The sequence below is a fragment of the Gopherus flavomarginatus genome, chromosome 4 (genome assembly GCF_025201925.1).
Source record: "Gopherus flavomarginatus isolate rGopFla2 chromosome 4, rGopFla2.mat.asm, whole genome shotgun sequence".
NCBI classification, from domain to species: domain Eukaryota; kingdom Metazoa; phylum Chordata; order Testudines; family Testudinidae; genus Gopherus; species Gopherus flavomarginatus.
In genome coordinates this window covers 35,503,491-35,521,234 of record NC_066620.1, presented here as the reverse complement: position 1 = coordinate 35,521,234, position 17,744 = coordinate 35,503,491, and the positions used below count along the sequence as shown (strand labels likewise).

The 17,744-nt window shown below is 51.4% G+C and overlaps 1 protein-coding gene across 3 annotated transcripts in view; it reads left to right on the top strand.

The window, feature by feature from the left end:
* PSME4 (proteasome activator subunit 4) overlaps positions 1–17,744 on the top strand; it is a 241,970-nt gene that overhangs the window by 77,248 nt on the left and 146,978 nt on the right. For all 3 annotated transcript variants that reach the window (XM_050951719.1, XM_050951720.1, XM_050951721.1), the window contains 3 exons: positions 12,565–12,657; positions 14,365–14,630; positions 16,339–16,525. In XM_050951719.1, the coding sequence (XP_050807676.1) occupies positions 12,565–12,657; positions 14,365–14,630; positions 16,339–16,525 (546 nt within the window). The remainder of the gene's footprint in view (positions 1–12,564; positions 12,658–14,364; positions 14,631–16,338; positions 16,526–17,744) is intronic.

Here is a 17,744-nt window from a genome sequence, read left to right as displayed (position 1 = left end):
AGAAGGGGAATTCTTGTAAACTTTAAAACTCTTCCTGTTCACAAGAACAGAAGAAAAGCATAGAGAGATAATAGAATGTTCTTCTTCGAGTGCTTGCTCATATCTATTCCAGTTAGGTGTGCGCGCGCCGCGTGCACGTTCGTCAGAGATTTTTACCCTAGCAACACTCGGTGGGCCGGCAGGGCGCCCCCTGGAGTGGCGTCGCTATGGCTCCTGATATATACCACTGCTGGCCCATCCGCTCCTCAGTTTCTTCTTACAGCCCGTGTCGGTCGTTGGAACAGTGAAGCGCGGCTTAGCTGATCTCCACCTCCCTAGCTCTTCGCTCGTTTATATAGTTATTGTGTACATAGTTCATTTTCTATATTTCTAGTTAGCATTTATATTGGTAGTTTTTATAGTAGTTGTGTATATAGTTAGAGGGGATCGGGGGCTAGCCCCTTCTCCTCCCCCGGTACCGGGGCCCATGCCCGGTTCACCGGGCTTCAAACCCTGCGCGGCCTGTCATCCGCCGATGCCCACAGGAGACCCGCACGACTCCTGTTTAAAGTGCCTGGGCAAATCCCACCTTGCGGACAAGTGCCGAATCTGCAAGGCTTTCAAGCCCCGGACGAAGAAAGAGCGGGACATTCGCCTTAAGCAACTTTTGATGGAGGCAGCTCTAACTCCTCCATCCTCAGCACCGACTCTGGCACCGGGGACGAGTGCTCCCTCTGCACCGGAGCGCACATTTCCAGTAAAGGCTCCTCGGCACCAGCCTTCACCGGCTCAACCTTCTGGCCAGCACCAATCCCTCTCCCTGAGGAGCAAGAGGCACAAGGCTCCTGCGGCACCTGTATCTACGCTGCAGTCGGAGCGTACATCCAAGGCGGACCGCCCGGCACCATCAACTGCCGTGGCACCACTTGCCTCCGCACCGTTGATTCCGGTCTCTCAGGAGCCGTCGATTCCGGTGCCTACCAGCTCCCCAGCGCACGCTGTGGTCAAGCTCGTTGTGCCCTCGACGCCGGAGATCTTCTCCATGGCTCGGGAACTGATTGCTGTGACGGAATTTGAGCTACCCCAACCCCCGGCACCGCTGGTGCGGGTTGTTCAGTCATTGGGAAAGCCCGCCATGATGAGGCCATCTTCGCCGAGCACTGCAGAACGCCGCCGGTCCCGATCCAGGTCCCGTGGTCACTCTCGGTCGCGCCATCGCTCCCGATCCTGGCGCCGCTCGCAGTCCCAGTACCGCTCTCCATCCCGGTACAGGTCATACTCGCGGCACCGCTCGAGTTCCCGGTCTCCATTACGGTACTCTCGGCACCGGTCCAGATCCTGGCACCGCCGTACCTCTTGCAGCCGATCTCGGCATGGAGACGTGAGGCACTGGTCGACCTCCTGGCACCGCGCTGGTCGTAGGTCCCGGTCCCGCTCCCAGCACCACTACGACTCTCGGTACCGTTCGCCGGTACCGCACAGACAGGAGTCCAATGGACGCAGAGACCTGGTCCAATCAACTTCAGCTCCTCCATGGCCCTCACGTCATCCATCTGTCTCCTCCCGTGCAGACAGTGCCTCCTACAGGGACTCGGGTACACATGCCCATGGCCCGGACCATGGACCTCATCAGTGGTCCTTTTGGACACCTTGGGCGTATCATCAAGCCCAAGGCGAACCGACTGGCCCATCACGCTCCGGTCACTCAGAGCACTGTGTGCCCGAGGCCACCGTCAGCCGACCTCCACCCGCTGGCACAGAGGAAACCAGTGCACACGCACCGGACCCGCATAACCTTCCGGAGACGGAGGTCCCCCAAGACCAGGCGTCAGTGCAGGACCCACTCGTCCCAGGGCTGTCACCGTCCTCTTCCCCGGATGAGGCAGTAGCGGGGACGTCATCATCGGGGCCACCTCCGATTCACCTCCGGTCACACAGGACCTTCCGCGGCGTGTAGCCCAGAATATCAACCTGCCTGTAGAGGAGGTTCCAGAGGTGGAGGACCCGGTGATTAGCATCTTGTCTGCAGAGACACCCACCAGAGTGGTTCTCCCCTTCATCCATTCGATCCAGGCGAGAGCAGACACTGTAAGGCAATCCCCAGCTTCCATCCCACCCGCAGCCAAGGGGGTCAAACGGAAGTACATGGTGCCTTCCAAGGGGTATGAGTACCTCTACGTGCACCCTGGTCCCTGTTCATTGGTGGTACAGTCCGTCAATGAACGGGAGCGCCATGGCCAACAAGCCCCCGCGCCTAAATCTAGGGAGGCCCGGCGCATGGATTTGTTGGGACGGAAAATCTATTCTGCGGGAGGCCTCCAACTCTGCATAGCGAACCAACAAGCCCTCCTGGGCAGATACAATTACAATACCTGGGAGACGGTCGGGAAGTTTCCCAAGTTGGTTCCGCAGGGTTCCCGCCAGGAATTTGCAGCACTCCTGGAGGAGGGAAAGAGGGTTGCGAGGACCTTCTTACAAGCTTTGCTAGATGCTGCTGATTTGGCTGCTAGAACAGTTGCCTCTGGCATAGCCATGCGCCGTATATCAGGGTTGCAAGTGTTCGGCCTGCCACCTGAGTTGCAACATACCATACAAGACTTGCCGTTTGATGGACAAGACTTGTTCTTGCAAAAGACGGACCCCAGACTGCAGAGTCTAAACTGCAATCGAGTAATTATGCGTTCTTCTTCGAGTGATTGCTCATATCCATTCCAGGTAGGTGTACGCGCCGTGCGTGCACGTTTGCCGGAAACTATTTACCCTAGCAACTCCAGTGGGCCGGCAGGTCGCCCCCTAGAGTGGCGCCACTATGGCACTAGATATATACCCCTGCCGGCCCGCCCGCTCTTCAGTTCCTTCTTACCGCCGTGTCGGTTGCTGGAACTGTGGAGTGCGGCTTGCTGTCCTCCACGTCCCTAGCTCTCCTGTACTTGTTCGTCGTCTTAGTTGTAAATAGTTCATAGATAATTCGTAGATAGTTTGTTAGTATAGTAGTTAATTAGAGTCTTGTATATAGTTGTTTAATATCGCTTGCGGGTGGGCCATTGCCCTCCCCGGCACCCGGCCCATGCCTGGCTCGCCGGGCTTCAAGCAGTGCTCGGCATGCAAGAAGCCGATGCCTACTAGCGATCCCCACGACGCATACCTTAAGTGCCTGGGGGAATCGCACATCAGCGAAAAGTGCTGCATTTGCAAGGCCTTTAAGCCTCGCACGAAGAAGGAGAGAGATCAGAGGCTCCACGCTCTCCTCATGGAAGCGGCTCTGACTCCGGCACTGGTGGCGCAGTCGGCCAATTCTACTCCGGCACCGGACCGCGCCGGCACCGGCAAGACTCCCCGGCACTGACCATCTCCGGCACCGGGAGCAGACTCACATCCCTCGGCGTCTGCAACGCCATCGAGGCAGGCCTGAGTGGAGCGCCCGGCACCTACCCTGGCCGCGGCACCGCCTGCAGGGCTGCTGTCGACTCCGGGCCCGGAAGGTCCGTTGAGTCCAGCCCCTCCTAGCTCCCCCTTAAGATCAGGGGTCGAGCTACTGGTACCGTCTACGCCGGAGTCCTTTGCCTCGGCACGGGACTTGATCGCGATGACGGAGCCTTCGCAGCCTCAGCCGGCACCCCCGGGACGGGTAATCTCCAGGGGTAAACCGATGCTTCGAGCGCTGTTTCCTGAGTCCCGGCAGCGATCACCCCGGAGGCGTGAACGCTCGCGTTCGGGGCGCCGCTCGGAGTCCCGGCACCGTTCTCCCAGGCGGTACCGGTCGTACTCACGGCACCGATCTCCATCTGCACGGTCCCAGTCGGGCTCCTCTCACCGCCGGCACCGAGACTCCAGGAGCCGTTCACCTCGACGTTCGGCTCCTCGGTTGACCTCCCGGCACCAAACCGGTGGTAGGTCCCGATCCCGGTCGACTTCCTGGCACCGCGCCAGTGGCAGGTCCCGGTCTCTGCTGCCGTCCTGGCACCGCGCTCATCGAAGGTCGCGGTCCCGCTCCCGGCACCGACATTGCTCCCGATCCTGGCACCGGTCATCACGCCGATCCCGATCCCGGCACCGATGTGGTTCGCGGCACCGACCCTCGGCACCGAGGGGAGCGTCGGACTCGGCACACAGAGACGCATACCAATCAGGCTCAGCGCCTCCGTGGCCTTCTAGGGAGCCATCGGTGTCTTCCCAGGCTGACAGCGCCTATGCCATGGGCCAGGACAGACACTCGGCCCTGTTCCAGGACCCTCCACCACAAGAGCGAGGGCCTCAACAGTGGGGGTTTTGGACCCCATGGGCGTATTCCCAAGCCCAGGGTCCACAACACATTACCCCCCGCCCTACGGGGGAACGCAGACCACCGGAGGCGACGGTATCTAGACCCCCTCCCTCCCTGGAAGCAGACGGCAGGTCCAGTCACCGGGACCCAGAGCTCCCTCCAGAGACGGAGGTGCAGCCCCACATGGAACCCCCCGTGGACACTCTGTTGCCGGGGGTTTCCTCGTTGTCTTCTCCGGATGAGGCAGTGGCGGGTACCTCGTCCTCCAGCCCTCCCCCGCTCGATCTTAGGGCGCACCAAGACCTCCTCCGCCGGGTGGCACAGAACCTGGACTTGCAAGCGGAGGAGGTGTCTGAAATTGAGGACCCGGTGGTGAGCATCCTCTCCGACGATGCGCCCACCAGAGTGGCCCTGCCCTTTATAAAAACAATCCAGGCCAACGCCGCTAACATCTGGCAGTCACCGGCCTCCATCCCTCCGACCGCTCGAGGGGTGGAACGGAAGTACACGGCCCCCTCGAAGGGCTATGAATACCTCTACGTTCACCCGACACTCTGCTCATTGGTGGTCCAGTCGGTGAACGACAGGGAGCGCCACGGTCAAGAGGCCCCAGCGCCCAAGTCGAAGGAGGCGAGACGAATGGACCTCCTGGGCCGCAAGGTCTATTCGGTGGGGCCGCTACAGCTCAGGGCCTCAAACCAGCAGGCCCTCCTCAGCCGCTACTCCTTCAACTCGTGGGTAGCGGCAGGGAAGTTCGCGGAGCTCTTCCACAGGACGCCCGCCAGGAGTTTTCCACCATCCTGGATGAGGACAAGAAAGTAGCAAGGACATTGCTACAGGCCTCCCTTGATGCTGCCGACTCGGCCGCTCGGACCCTGGCCTCGGGGCTCCCGATGCGCCGAATTTCTTGGCTGCAGGTCTCTGGCCTTCCACCGGAGCTCCAACATACTATCCAGGATCTCCCCTTTGAAGGTCAGGGCCTGTTTTCCGATAAAACAGACCCCAGACTAAAGGACCTCAAGGACAACAGAGTCATAATACGGTCGCTGGGAATGCATACGCCTGCGACACAGTGCAGGCCATTCCAGCAGCAGAACCAGTAGCAGCAGCGGCGGCCATACCCTCAGTTCCGCCCGCGGCAGGACCTCTCTAGGCGCCGCGGCAGGAACAACCGCCGCAGGCAGTCCGGTGGCCAAACGGGGCAGAACCAAGGCTCCGCCAAGGCCCCTCCAGGACCTAAGCCTTCATTTTGAAGGTGCGCCCGAGGGCGCAGTTCCAGTTTCCCCTCCGGATCCTTCCCCGCAGTTTTCCAGCTGTCTTTCTTTTTTCCTCCCGGCGTGGACCCGAATAACATCGGACCGTTGGGTCTTGCGTACGGTGCAGGCCGGTTATCGCCTGCAGTTTTCTCCCCCCCCCACGCCACCATCCCCGTCCCTCTTCAGGGACCCCTCTCACGAGCAATTCCGCCGTCAGGAGGTGCACGCGCTCCTCGTCAAGGGAGCCATAGAGGCGGTTCCGGAAAACGAGAAGGGCAAGGGGTTTTATTCCCGCTACTTTCTAATCCCCAAGTCCAAGGGTGGCCTCAGGCCCATCCTCGACCTGCGGGAACTCAGCAAGTATATGGTGAAGTTGAAGTTCCATATGGTATCCCTTGGAACCATCATCCCATCCCTGGACCCCGGAGACTGGTACGCCGCCCTCGACATGCAGGATGCTTATTTCCACATCTCCATTGCCCCCCAGCACAGACGTTTCCTCCGCTTTGTGGTCGACCGCCAACATTATCAATTTGCGGTCCTCCCGTTTGGCCTCTCTACGGCCCCAAGGGTGTTTACGAAATGCATGGCAGTCGTCGTCGCACACCTTTGACGTTGCCGCATTCACGTCTTCCCCTATCTGGACGACTGGCTGATCCGAGGCACATCGGAGCTGCAGGTCCGCGACCACGTCTGCAGGATCAGTACCCTCTTTGCTGCCTTGGGCCTCGTCATCAATGTGGACAAGTCTACTCTGCTCCCCACGCAGCGGATAAAATTCATCGGGGCCGTTCTGGACTTTACCCTGGCCAGGGCCTTGCTACCCTTGCCCAGGTTCCAGTTGCTGTCGGCCATCATTCTGCGCTTGCAGGCGGCCCCGCTGACCTCTCTACGAACATATCTGGCCCTTCTAGGCCACATGGCAGCCTGTACGTTTGTGACGGCATATGCCCGACTCCGCATGAGGCCTCTTCAATCTTGGCTCATCGCGCAGTACCGGCCGGCCAGACATTCGTTGGACACAGTCGTCACCGTTCCTCAGAGGGTACTGGACTCCCTTCGGTGATGGCTGGACCAGTCCGTGGTCTGTGCGGGGCTCCCGTTCCATCCGCCCCAGCCCTCGGCATCCCTGACTACGGACGCCTCAGATCTGGGCTGGGGGGCACACTGCGGCGCCCAGAGAACTCAGGGCTTGTGGACACCTCAAGAGATCAACCTCCATGTCAACATACGAGAGTTGAGAGCAGTCCGTCTTGCTTGTCAAGCGTTTGTCCATCTCCTTCAAGGTCATTGTGTCGCGGTGTTCACCGACAATACGACGACCATGTTTTACATCAACAAGCAGGGCGGCACCAGGTCCTCTCCCCTGTGTCTCGAGGCAATGCGCCTCTGGGAGTTTTGCATAGCCCATTCGGTTCACCTTTCCGCCTCCTATCTCCTGGGAGTGCGGAATACTCTAGTGGATCGGCTGAGCAGATCCTTCCGTTCGCACGAGTGGTCCCTCCGTCCAGACATCGCCTTCTCACTCTTCCAGAGGTGGGGTCGTCCCTGGATGGACCTCTTCACGTCCAGGCAGAACAGGAAGTGTCGAGCATTCTGCTCCTTCCAGGGTCGGGAGCCAAGGTCTCTAGCAGATGCATTCCTGATCCCGTGGACAACCCACCTGTTTTACGCATTCCCTCCCGTTCCGCTGATATACAGGGTTCTCCTCAAGGTGCGCAGAGACAGAGCTCGGGTGATTCTCATAGCTCCAGCATGGGCCAGACAGCATTGGTACCCCATGTTGCTGGACCTCTCAGTAGCCAACCCAGTTGCCCTGCCCCTACATCTGGACCTGATCACCCAGGACCACGGCAGGCTCTGTCACCCGGACCTTCAGTCTCTGCACCTTACGGCATGGCTCCTGCGTGGTTGACAGGCTCCGAGTTACGCTGTTCTACCCCGGTTCGGGAGGTTCTCCTGGGCAGTAGAAAGCCTTCCACCAGGGGTACTTACTCAGCTAAGTGGAAGCGTTTCTCCTGCTGGTGTTCGGAGAAAGGTCTTCGCCCTATGGAGACTCCCGTCACCACTATTTTAGACTACATCTGGTCCCTCAAGACCCAGGGTCTGGCGTTGTCGTCCCTCCGGGTCCACCTAGCGGCCATCTCCGCGTTTCATCCTGGAGTGGACGGATGTTCTGTCTTCTCCACCCTATGGTGGTGAGATTCCTGTAGGGCCTGGAGCGGCTCTATCCACAAATCCGCCCTCCTGCCCCTTCATGTGACCTCAACCTGGTCCTAACTCGGCTCATGGGCCCTCCATTCGAGCCATTAGCTACTTGCTCCCTGCTCTACCTCTCGTGGAAGACCACCTTCCTAGTGGCCATTACCTCAGCTAGACGAGTGTCAGAGCTGAGGGCCCTCACAGTGGACCCACCGTATACCGTCTTCCATAAAGACAAGGTACAGCTGAGACTTCACCCTGCCTTTCTTCCCAAGGTGGTCTCAGCTTTCCATGTTAACCAAGAGATCTTCCTCCCAGTCTTTTTCCCAAAGCCCCATTCGTCCCGCAGGGAGCAGCAGCTCCACTCGCTAGATGTCCGTCGGGCGCTAGCATTTTATGTGGACAGGACCAAACCATTCCGCAAGTCCCCCCAGTTATTCGTGGCGGTAGCGGACCGAGTAAAGGGGCTGCCGATATCCTCCCAGAGGGTATCTTCCTGGGTTACCTCCTGCATCAGGACCTGCTACGACCTGGCCCACGTCCCGACGGGCCGTGTGACTGCTCACTCCACCAGAGCACAGGCATCATCGCTGGCTTTCCTTGCCCGCGTCCCAATCCTAGAGATTTGTAGGGCGGCGACCTGGTCATCGATCCACACATTCGCTTCCCATTACGCCCTGGTTCAGCAGTCCAGAGATGATGCGGCCTTTGGCTCTACAGTACTCCAGGCCGCAACCTCTCACTCCGACCCCACCGCCTAGGTAAGGCTTGGGAATCACCTACCTGGAATGGATATGAGCAATCACTAGAAGAAGAAAAGACGGTTACTCACCGTTGTAACTGTTGTTCTTCGAGATGTGTTGCTCATATCCATTCCACACCCGCCCTCCTTCCCCACTGTCGGAGTAGCCGGCAAGAAGGAACTGAGGAGCGGGCAGGCCAGCAGGGGTATATATCTAGTGCCATAGTGGCGCCACTCTAGGGGGCGACCTGCTGGCCCACTGGAGTTGCTAGGGTGAGAAGTTTCCGGCAAACGTGCACGCGCTGCGCGTACACTTACCTGGAATGGATATGAGCAACACATCTCGAAGAACAACAGTTACAACGGTGAGTAACCGTCTTTTCGTTGGGAATGCATACGCCTCAGACTCAGAGACGGTCCTTCCACTCCCAACCTCAGTGCCCTTACCCCCTGCCTCGGCCAAGGCAAGACTTTGCCAGAAGACGAGGTCGTATTAATCGCAGACGTCAGTCTGGACCTCAAGGGGGTAACAATTCCGGTCCCACCAAACCAACACTGGGACCCAAATCAAACTTTTGAGAGTGCGCCCGAGAGCAGTGTACCAGTTGCCTCCTCGGATCCCTTTCAGTTCTACAACAGCCTTTCCCCGTTCCTTCCTGCGTGGTCCCAGTTGTCGTCAGATCGTTGGGTCCTATGTACGGTGGAGCTTGGATACCATCTTCAGTTTGTTTCACCCCCTCCCTTTCACCCCCCCTCCTCGTCCCTCTTCAGGGACCCCTCTCATGAGCAACTCCTCATCCAGGAGGTCTTCTGGCTCCTCTCAATCGGAGCTATAGAGGAGGTACCGGAGGAGTTAAGGGGCAAGGGATTTTATTCCCAATACTTCCTAATTCCCAAGGTGAAAGGGGGCCTCCGCCCTATCCTAGACCTGCGAGGACTGAACAAATTCATCAAAATGTTCAAGTTCCATATGGTATCCCTGGGAACCATCATTCCTTCCCTGGATCCCGGAGATTGGTACTCCGCTCTTGACATGCAGGATGCATATTTCCACATTGCAATTTATCCCCCGCACAGGAGTTATCTTCACTTTGTGGTAAATTATCGACACTACCAGTTTACTGTCCTCTCCTTTGGCCTCTCCTCGGCCTGTCGTGTCTTCACGAAGTGTATGGCGGTCATCGCTGCTTCCCTACGCCGTCATCGGATACACATCTTCCCTTACCTTGACGACTGGCTTATCCGAGGGGCCTCCGAGGCACAAGTCATCAGCCATGTGACCATTATCAAGGACCTCTTTATGCGTCTAGGCCTGATCATCAATTTAGACAACTCCACTCTGGTGCCTACGCAGAGGATAGAGTTTATCGGGGCGATGCTGGACTCCAGCCTTGCAATGGCCAGTTTATACCCCCACTGGTTTCAGGCCATAATCTCCATTGTCCAGAGTCTTCAGAGGTTTCCAACAACCTCTGCCCGCACTTGCCTTGATCTCCTCGGACACATGGCTGCATGCATATTCGTCACAAAGCACTCCAGGCTGCGAATGCGTCCTCTCCAAATCTGGCTCGCCTCCGTCTATCAGCTGGGCAGACACCATAGACATCATTCTGACAGTTCCGCCGGCTCCCTCGGCTGGTGGCGAACGTCCTCCCGGGTGTGTGCAGGTCGGCTGTTCCATCCTCCTCAGCCCTCCATGTCCCTGACAACAGATGCGTTCTCCCTGGGCTTGGGTGCTCACCTAGGGCACCTGCGTGCCCAAGGCCTTTGGTCATCCCAGGAGTTGACTCTACACATCAATGTCCGGGAGCTGAGAGTGGTCTGGCTGGAGTGCCAAACGTTCCAGCGCCATCTGCAGGGCCGCTGTGTTGCAGTATTCACGGACAACACAACGGCCATGTACTATAGAAACAAACAGGGAGGGACACGGTCCTCCCCCCTGTGTCAGGAAACGATCCAACTGTGGGACTTCTGCATAGCCCTCTCCATAGACCTAGTAGCCTCCTTCCTCCCAGGAGTCCGGAACACGCTCGCAGATCATCTGAGCAGGTCCTTCCTGGTGCACAAGTGGTCCATCCATCCGGACATTCTCCATTCAGTTTTCCGGAGGTGGGGCTTTCCCCACATAGACCTCTTTGCCTCCCGGGAGAATAGGAAATGCCAGGTGTTCTGCTCCCTACAAGGTCGCTCCTGGGCTCCCTGTCGGACGCGTTTCTCATTCCGTGGACGGGCCACCTCTGTTATGCCTTCCTACCGTTTCCTCTCGTCCATCGAGTTCTGCTCAAGATCCGCAGGGACAAAGCTCGCCTTATCTTGATCGCTCCGGCTTCGCCGCGGCAGCATTGGTACACCATGCTGCTCGACCTGTCTCTGTCAGACCCGATTCCCCTGTCACTGTGCCCGGACCTGATCACACAGGACTTCGGCAGGCTGCACCACCCGGACCTGCAGTCCCTTCATCTGACTGCATGGCTGCTGGCTGGTTGAGCCAATCGGAGTTGTGTTGTTCCGCTGCAGTGCAACAGGTGCTGCTGGGAAGCAGAAAGCCCTCCACGCGATCAACATACCTCGCTAAATGGAAGCGCTTCTGTCACTCGTGTGCTCAGCAGGACCTTTCTCCACAGTCTGTATTAGTCCCCACCATCTTGGACTATTTATGGTCTCTCAAAGAGCAAGGTCTAGCGATCTCTTTTGTAAGAGTGCACCTTGCAGCTATTTCCACCTTCCATCCTGGGGAGGCTGGCAGTTCCGTTTTTTCCCATCCTATAGTTTCCAGATTCCTCAAGGGCTTGGAGCGACTCTATCCCCAGGTTAAACTCCCAACCCCTACCTGGGACCTAAACCTCGTCTTAACTAGGCTCATGGGGGCCCCCCTTTGAGCCTTTAGCCACATGCTCGCTGCTGTACCTGTCCTGGAAGACAGCATTCCTAGTCGCTGTCACCTCGGCTAGACGAGTCTCAGAACTTCGAGCTTTGACTGTGGATCCCCCGTATACGGTATTCCATAAGGACAAAGTACAGCTGCGACCACACCCGGCGTTCCTCCCTAAGGTCGTCTCTGCCTTTCACGTTAATCAGGACATGTTCCTGCCAGTCTTTTTTCCAAAACCACACTCATCGCGATGGGAACAGCAGCTGCATACTCTAGATGTCCGCAGGGCTCTCACCTTTTACATCGAGAGGACCAAACCCTTTCGGCATTCACCTCAGCTATTTGTAGTGGTAGCAGAACGTATGAAGGGCATGGCAATCTCTTCCCAATGGATTGCACCTTGGGTGACATCCTGTATTCGGGCATGCTATGACTTGGCTCACGCTCCGACTGGCCATCTCACCGCGCACTGTACTCGGGCTCAAGCCTCATCGGCCGTGTTCTTGGCCCATGTTCCCATACAGGAAATCTGCCGCGCGGCCACCTGGTCTTCCATCCACACCTTTGCATAGCAATATGCATTGGTCCAACAGTCCGGAGACGATGCTGCCTTCGGCTCAGCGGTCTTACATTCTGCAACGTCTCGCTCCAACCCCACCACCTAGGTAAGGCTTGGGAATCACCTAACTGGAATGGATATGAGCAAGCACTCGAAGAAGAAAAGATGGTTACTCACCTTTCTAACTGTTGTTCTTCGAGATGTGTTGCTCATATCCATTCCACACCCGCCCTCCTTCTCCACTGTCAGAGTAGCCGACAAGAAGGAACTGAGGAGCGGATGGGCCGGCAGGGGTATATATCAGGCGCCATAGCGGCGCCACTCCAGGGGGCGCCCTGCTGGCCCACCGAGTGTTGCTAGGGTAAAAATCTCCGACAAACGTGCACGCGGCACGCGCACACCTAACTGGAATGGATATGAGCAACACATCTCGAAGAACAACAGTTACAAAGGTGAGTAACTGTCTTTTTCTGTGACCAAAAACAAGCCCAATGACTTGAGTTAATTGTTTGTTTGTTAAACCATGTTGTCTTTGTTATGGAAGGATATTATATTGATCTTTAACTTGTCTCATGATACTGAATAATCTATTTTGAGTAGATTTAAACTTGTTTCCTGACTTCGACAGTGTCCTTTTTTGTGTTCTTCCTGTTAAGTAGATTGAATATATATGTATTTGGTTTTGGACAGGGTGGACCAAGCAAACTAGTACAGAAGCACTTGTCTGGATTATTCAACAGCATTGCATCTTTTTACCATCCTTCAAATAATGGTCGCTGGCTGGTGAGTTCGTTACGCTTTTATTTTAAGACTAAAGATTTTAAATTTGGAGTGGGATTATAATTTTATCATGAATTTTTCTCTACTGTGCTCTTCACTTTTAATAAAAGAGTATATACTGCTTTATGCAAACAATTTAATCCCATAATAGATTACTATGGACTATGTATGTATCCTTAGAAAATAAACTTCCAAGAAAACACTAGTGTGATGTGTGAAATTAAACTGAAAAGGAACCAGAAAAACACCACTATATGTTAAGAAAACATGGATTATTTTTTAACAGTCTACAGTACAAGATGTGAAAATGAACTTGTCAAATTAAACTTGCTGCTAGTCTGTATTGTGTCTGTCAGTTTTTCAAGCACCTAGTAAAACCTGATTTTGGAATAACTGATAGTATGATTCTAGTGTCTGAAGCACACTTTCTTAGTTAACGGAATATGATACACTGTTGTCCTACATTTTGTAAGTATAGTGGAATCTAACTTTGATTAATTAACATGAACTGAGCTTTTTTTAAAAGCACAGCTGAAAATCCACTATTTAACATTTTATGCTGTTTTTGTTCTAATATTTAGTATTAAATTTCAACAGTTTTCACTGTTAAAGTTGATGTTACAGTTCTCAACAGAACCGGATTTTTCTATATCTCTCACTGCACAATACTGTTGGGAAATAAAATGAGTATTTTTTAATCTACAACAATTATTTTTAATTAGAAGTATCCTAGAAAAACACATGAAAAATTATTGGGTCAAATTCTCACTTCAGACAACTTTCATGAATGGGAGTTGCTTGTGTGTAAGTTAGAGCAGGAAGGAGTTTACTGAAAGGCAATTTACTATTGCAGATATCACTGATGCAGATATTTCTGGTGCAGATATCACTAATGAAAAATTCACTGCACCGAATTCCAGCAGTATTGTCATAAATTAGGTTTGGTTCACAGACCAGGTTAACTTAGTCAGTCTTTCTAGGTGTGTTTTACATTAACTCTTTGTCACTGGGAATAGATATTTCTTGACACATGTGAATAGTGGACACAAGGGCAGGTGCCTTTCCCAACCTGCTCTGCAGATACAGTCCATGAAGTGGGATAGATCCCATAAGAACCTTAAAGCTGGGTGTCTTGACCCCCCAGAGGATCCTTGGATGGCTTAGAGGTATTGTAGTGAGTGCTCTACCAGGCAGTGCAGGGCATCTCCCCGGTAGCTGGCACAAGTTAGTGGGAAGGCTGCACTAACTCATGCTAGGTGCCTGCCTCATTCCTGAGCAGCTCCAAGATCACAAGGGTGGCTTACATATTCCAGAATATTCTCATAAATGTGAATGTGCAGAGGATGTGCTTGAAGATCTCCATTGCTGGTAAGTAATCTTCATTTATCTGAGCTTTTTTGTAGAGCTGATTTAGTCATTGTAGAAAGTATGTAAGCATGAGTTTAAAATGTTTATAGAAATTATTAGGAATGACAAATACAGTGGAGCTTGTAAAGTTCTGGGAACTGGATTCTCATTGTGAATTCTGAACATTTAGATTTACGACATTCCTGTGGCTCTTATCCATTTTGAGCAGCTGTCTTGAAGTTAACATAGCTTATTTTTGAGTTCCTGGTGTAGGAAGAATATATCAGGTTTTTGCCACGGTCCATTCTTGCTGCTTATTTCTTGAAATTTATTGATTGTTTCCTCTGGTTATATATCCAACAGAACAAGCTGATGAAACTGCTTCAAAGGTTACCAAGTAGTGTTGTTAGAAGACTGCATCGTGAGCGTTACAAGAAGAATACTTGGCTAACTCCTGTGCCTGATAGCCATAAACTTACTGATCAAGATGTTACAGACTTTGTAGAATGCATTATTCAACCTGTCCTTTTGGCTATGTTTAGTAAAACTGGAAGCCTAGAGGCTGCTCAAGCCTTACAAAATCTTGCACTAATGCGTCCTGAGTTAGTAATTCCACCTGTACTTGAAAAGTAAGTTATAATGAAACAATGAAGAAACATTACTCCAAATAGAAGTTCAGAGCTTGCCCCCCTTGCAGCCATAGTGAACCACAGAAGTATTTCCTTGATGAAAGGGAGTACTTGGACTAGAGGAGCTACTGAATTAGACGGCATACCACACCCATCCCTGCAACTAGGTTAGTTGGGGAGTTGCCAAGTGAAGGAGGAAGTTCTTTTTAGTTTTTGCGTTCAGGCTGCTCTAATTTATGATGGAGACTGTCAACAGACAGTTTCAGGATCAACTGTGAGCCATTTTTTTTACCCCTCACTCCTGAGCTTTGCTGAGCTCCTTGTCACAGCTCAAAATCTGGTCCAAAGTTTAAATAAGTATATTTAATATTATTTGAGTAGCAAGAAGGGTGTCATATATTACATACATATATTGATTTTTCAGTTTTCTTTGACAAATGATAGATTGTATTGTTACAGGTAAGTAAAAAATTTGCTTTGATGTTGCCTTTGATTTTACAAGTAAACTGCAAAAATAGCACTCACCTGGAATTTTTTGGGCCCCCAACTATAATTGAAATTCACTGTAAACATCAAATGAACTGGCAACAACATAATCCCCTTTACTGTTCTTAACATTTCTCTCCAAATGATCAAAATTGTAAAGGCATTGCACTATCCCCTTCCTGAGAAAATAATTGAACTTTGCAGTGTCTGAAAAATTAACCTCCCACATTCCATATCTTACAATGAGTCGTGTACATATAGACTTATTTATTTGCTACATTTGTTAAATATATAAAAGTAACATAAATGCTCTTCTAAGTAAGGCAACAGTGGTAATATATTTATTCTGTGTTAGGGATGACTGCAGAATTGAGTGGTGGAGCATAATAAGGCTTATTGCTAAATACTATTGTCTCAATACACTTAATGCAATGCTCTGTTCTGTGTAGGCACATCTGAGACTTGTAATTTAGTGTGTTTTAAATGAAGTAGTGCAGATATAACACGGTGAGTCAGTATGTACTTGAACTGTCCTGACAATAATAGGAATTATTTCACAATTCTCACTATATGGGGTGCTAAAAACATGCCCGATTATAAACCGGCACAGGACAGGTAAAATTCAACTCCAATATTTTATTGTGTAATAAATGTGAGCTTTAATTTTTAGCAAGATGTCTTCAAATACAGGGCTTTCTTCAGTTAATGGGTTAATATAAAACTATTAAATTTAACATCTTTATTTAGAGTCAATAAAGACCAAGCTTTTGTCCTACATATAATTTTTAAAATCCATAAGGCTCTCATATTTTAAATATACCTGAATCATTTATCTAGATAGTATTTTAAAAATATGGGCCTTTTTGACTTACCCATAGCACCTGTAATGGTCAGTCTTTAGTTTTTGTTTTAAATTTTATAGCCCTGGATGTAGTCCAGAAAATGTACTGGAATCACCCATAATTTATCCAACAATAATTCCGTGGGACCCTGGTGGTGAACATTTCTGTTCAGATGAGGAGCATGTTTTAAAAGAAAGGAGTTATTAAATTTGACTGTACAGTGAAATACAACAAAAGGTTTGGACTATTGGATAATTTCTAAAAGAAACACTTTAAACTGACATAGTATTGTTTATCTAATTTCATCAGATATGGTTTTTCTTTTAGAAGTTAAAAATTTTTAGCTGTTTTTAATCTGGCTTTTTCTTCAATATGTGTAGAACATACCCTGCACTAGAGACATTGACAGAACCTCATCAGCTCACAGCTACTTTAAGCTGCGTAATTGGAGTAGCTCGTAGCCTGGTGTCTGGAGGCAAGTGGTTTCCTGAAGGTCCAACACACATGCTACCTCTGTTGATGAGAGCATTGCCTGGTGTGGATCCAAATGACTTTAGTAAATGCATGGTAAGTATATAAATCTCAGATTTTCCTAAAGTATAAAATACAGTCTGCCTATTTAAGATTACGTCAAAGGCTCTTTAATTTTCATCTCCAAGTAAATGGAGTTTGTTTCCAAAGGATTTTTAGGTCACTCTTCATATTAAGGTTCCATTTATAAAAGATTAATAAATGATTAATAGATGTTATAAACATATTACAGATATGAATAGTGTGTGTACATAGATAACCATCAGTAAAATGTACAGATTATAAGCAATTTATTGACCTCCATAAAAATATAACAGTTGATTTATAAAATCAGTCATAATTAGGGCTCCGTGTCTGTCATGGAAGTCATGGATTCTGTGATTTTCCGTTACCTCCGTGATTTCTGCAGGTGCCTGACCCCAGTCCTGCCCAAGTAGCTGGCAATTGGGACAGCCATACCAGCTGCTGCTGGAGCAGCTTGCAATGGGTTGGCTAGCTTACGCTGAAGCCTATACTGTCATATCTTCATTACTATGATCACCTACACTAACTAGATTAAAGCTGGCACAAGTGCCCCTACCTGCATTACAGTTGCATCTTAATTTGCAGTGTGGACATATCCTAAGGGTATGATCTAAATTTCATTGAAGTAAATGGAAAGGTTCTCACTGACTTCAGTGGGCATTGGGGCAGGTCTTAAATGCACATATCTTAGGGACTCATGCTGATCAAGTATTTAAATAATGTATACTTGACACCTAATGATGTCACTTTCACATTTGGTGCATCTTTCAATATAGCATACCCATTGTGACTGGGCAAGGCCAGATGGCTATAGTAAAGTAGTGGGAGACAGATCTATTAGGCACAGGCTAAACAAATCCCTGTTACCAGGATAAGCAAAGGGCAGCTGCTCCAGGTCAATTAAGACACCTGGGGACAATTGAGATCCTTCCAGAAGGCAGGGAGGACAGCTAGGTTTATTGGGACACCTGAAGCCAATCAGGGGCTGGCTGAAACTAGTTAAAAGCCTCCCAGTTAGGTGAGCGCATGTGTCAGGAGCTGTAGGAGGAAGCCTTGCTGTTGGAGAGACTGAGCAATACAAACAATATCAGGCACAAGGAAGGAGGCCCTGAGGTAAGGGTGAAGTGGATATTGAGGAATTGGGGGCTGCTGAGGGGAAGTGGCTCAGGGAATTGTACGCGTCCTGTTTCTCAAAAGTCAGCTGCTATAGCTGATACTATTAGGGTCCCTG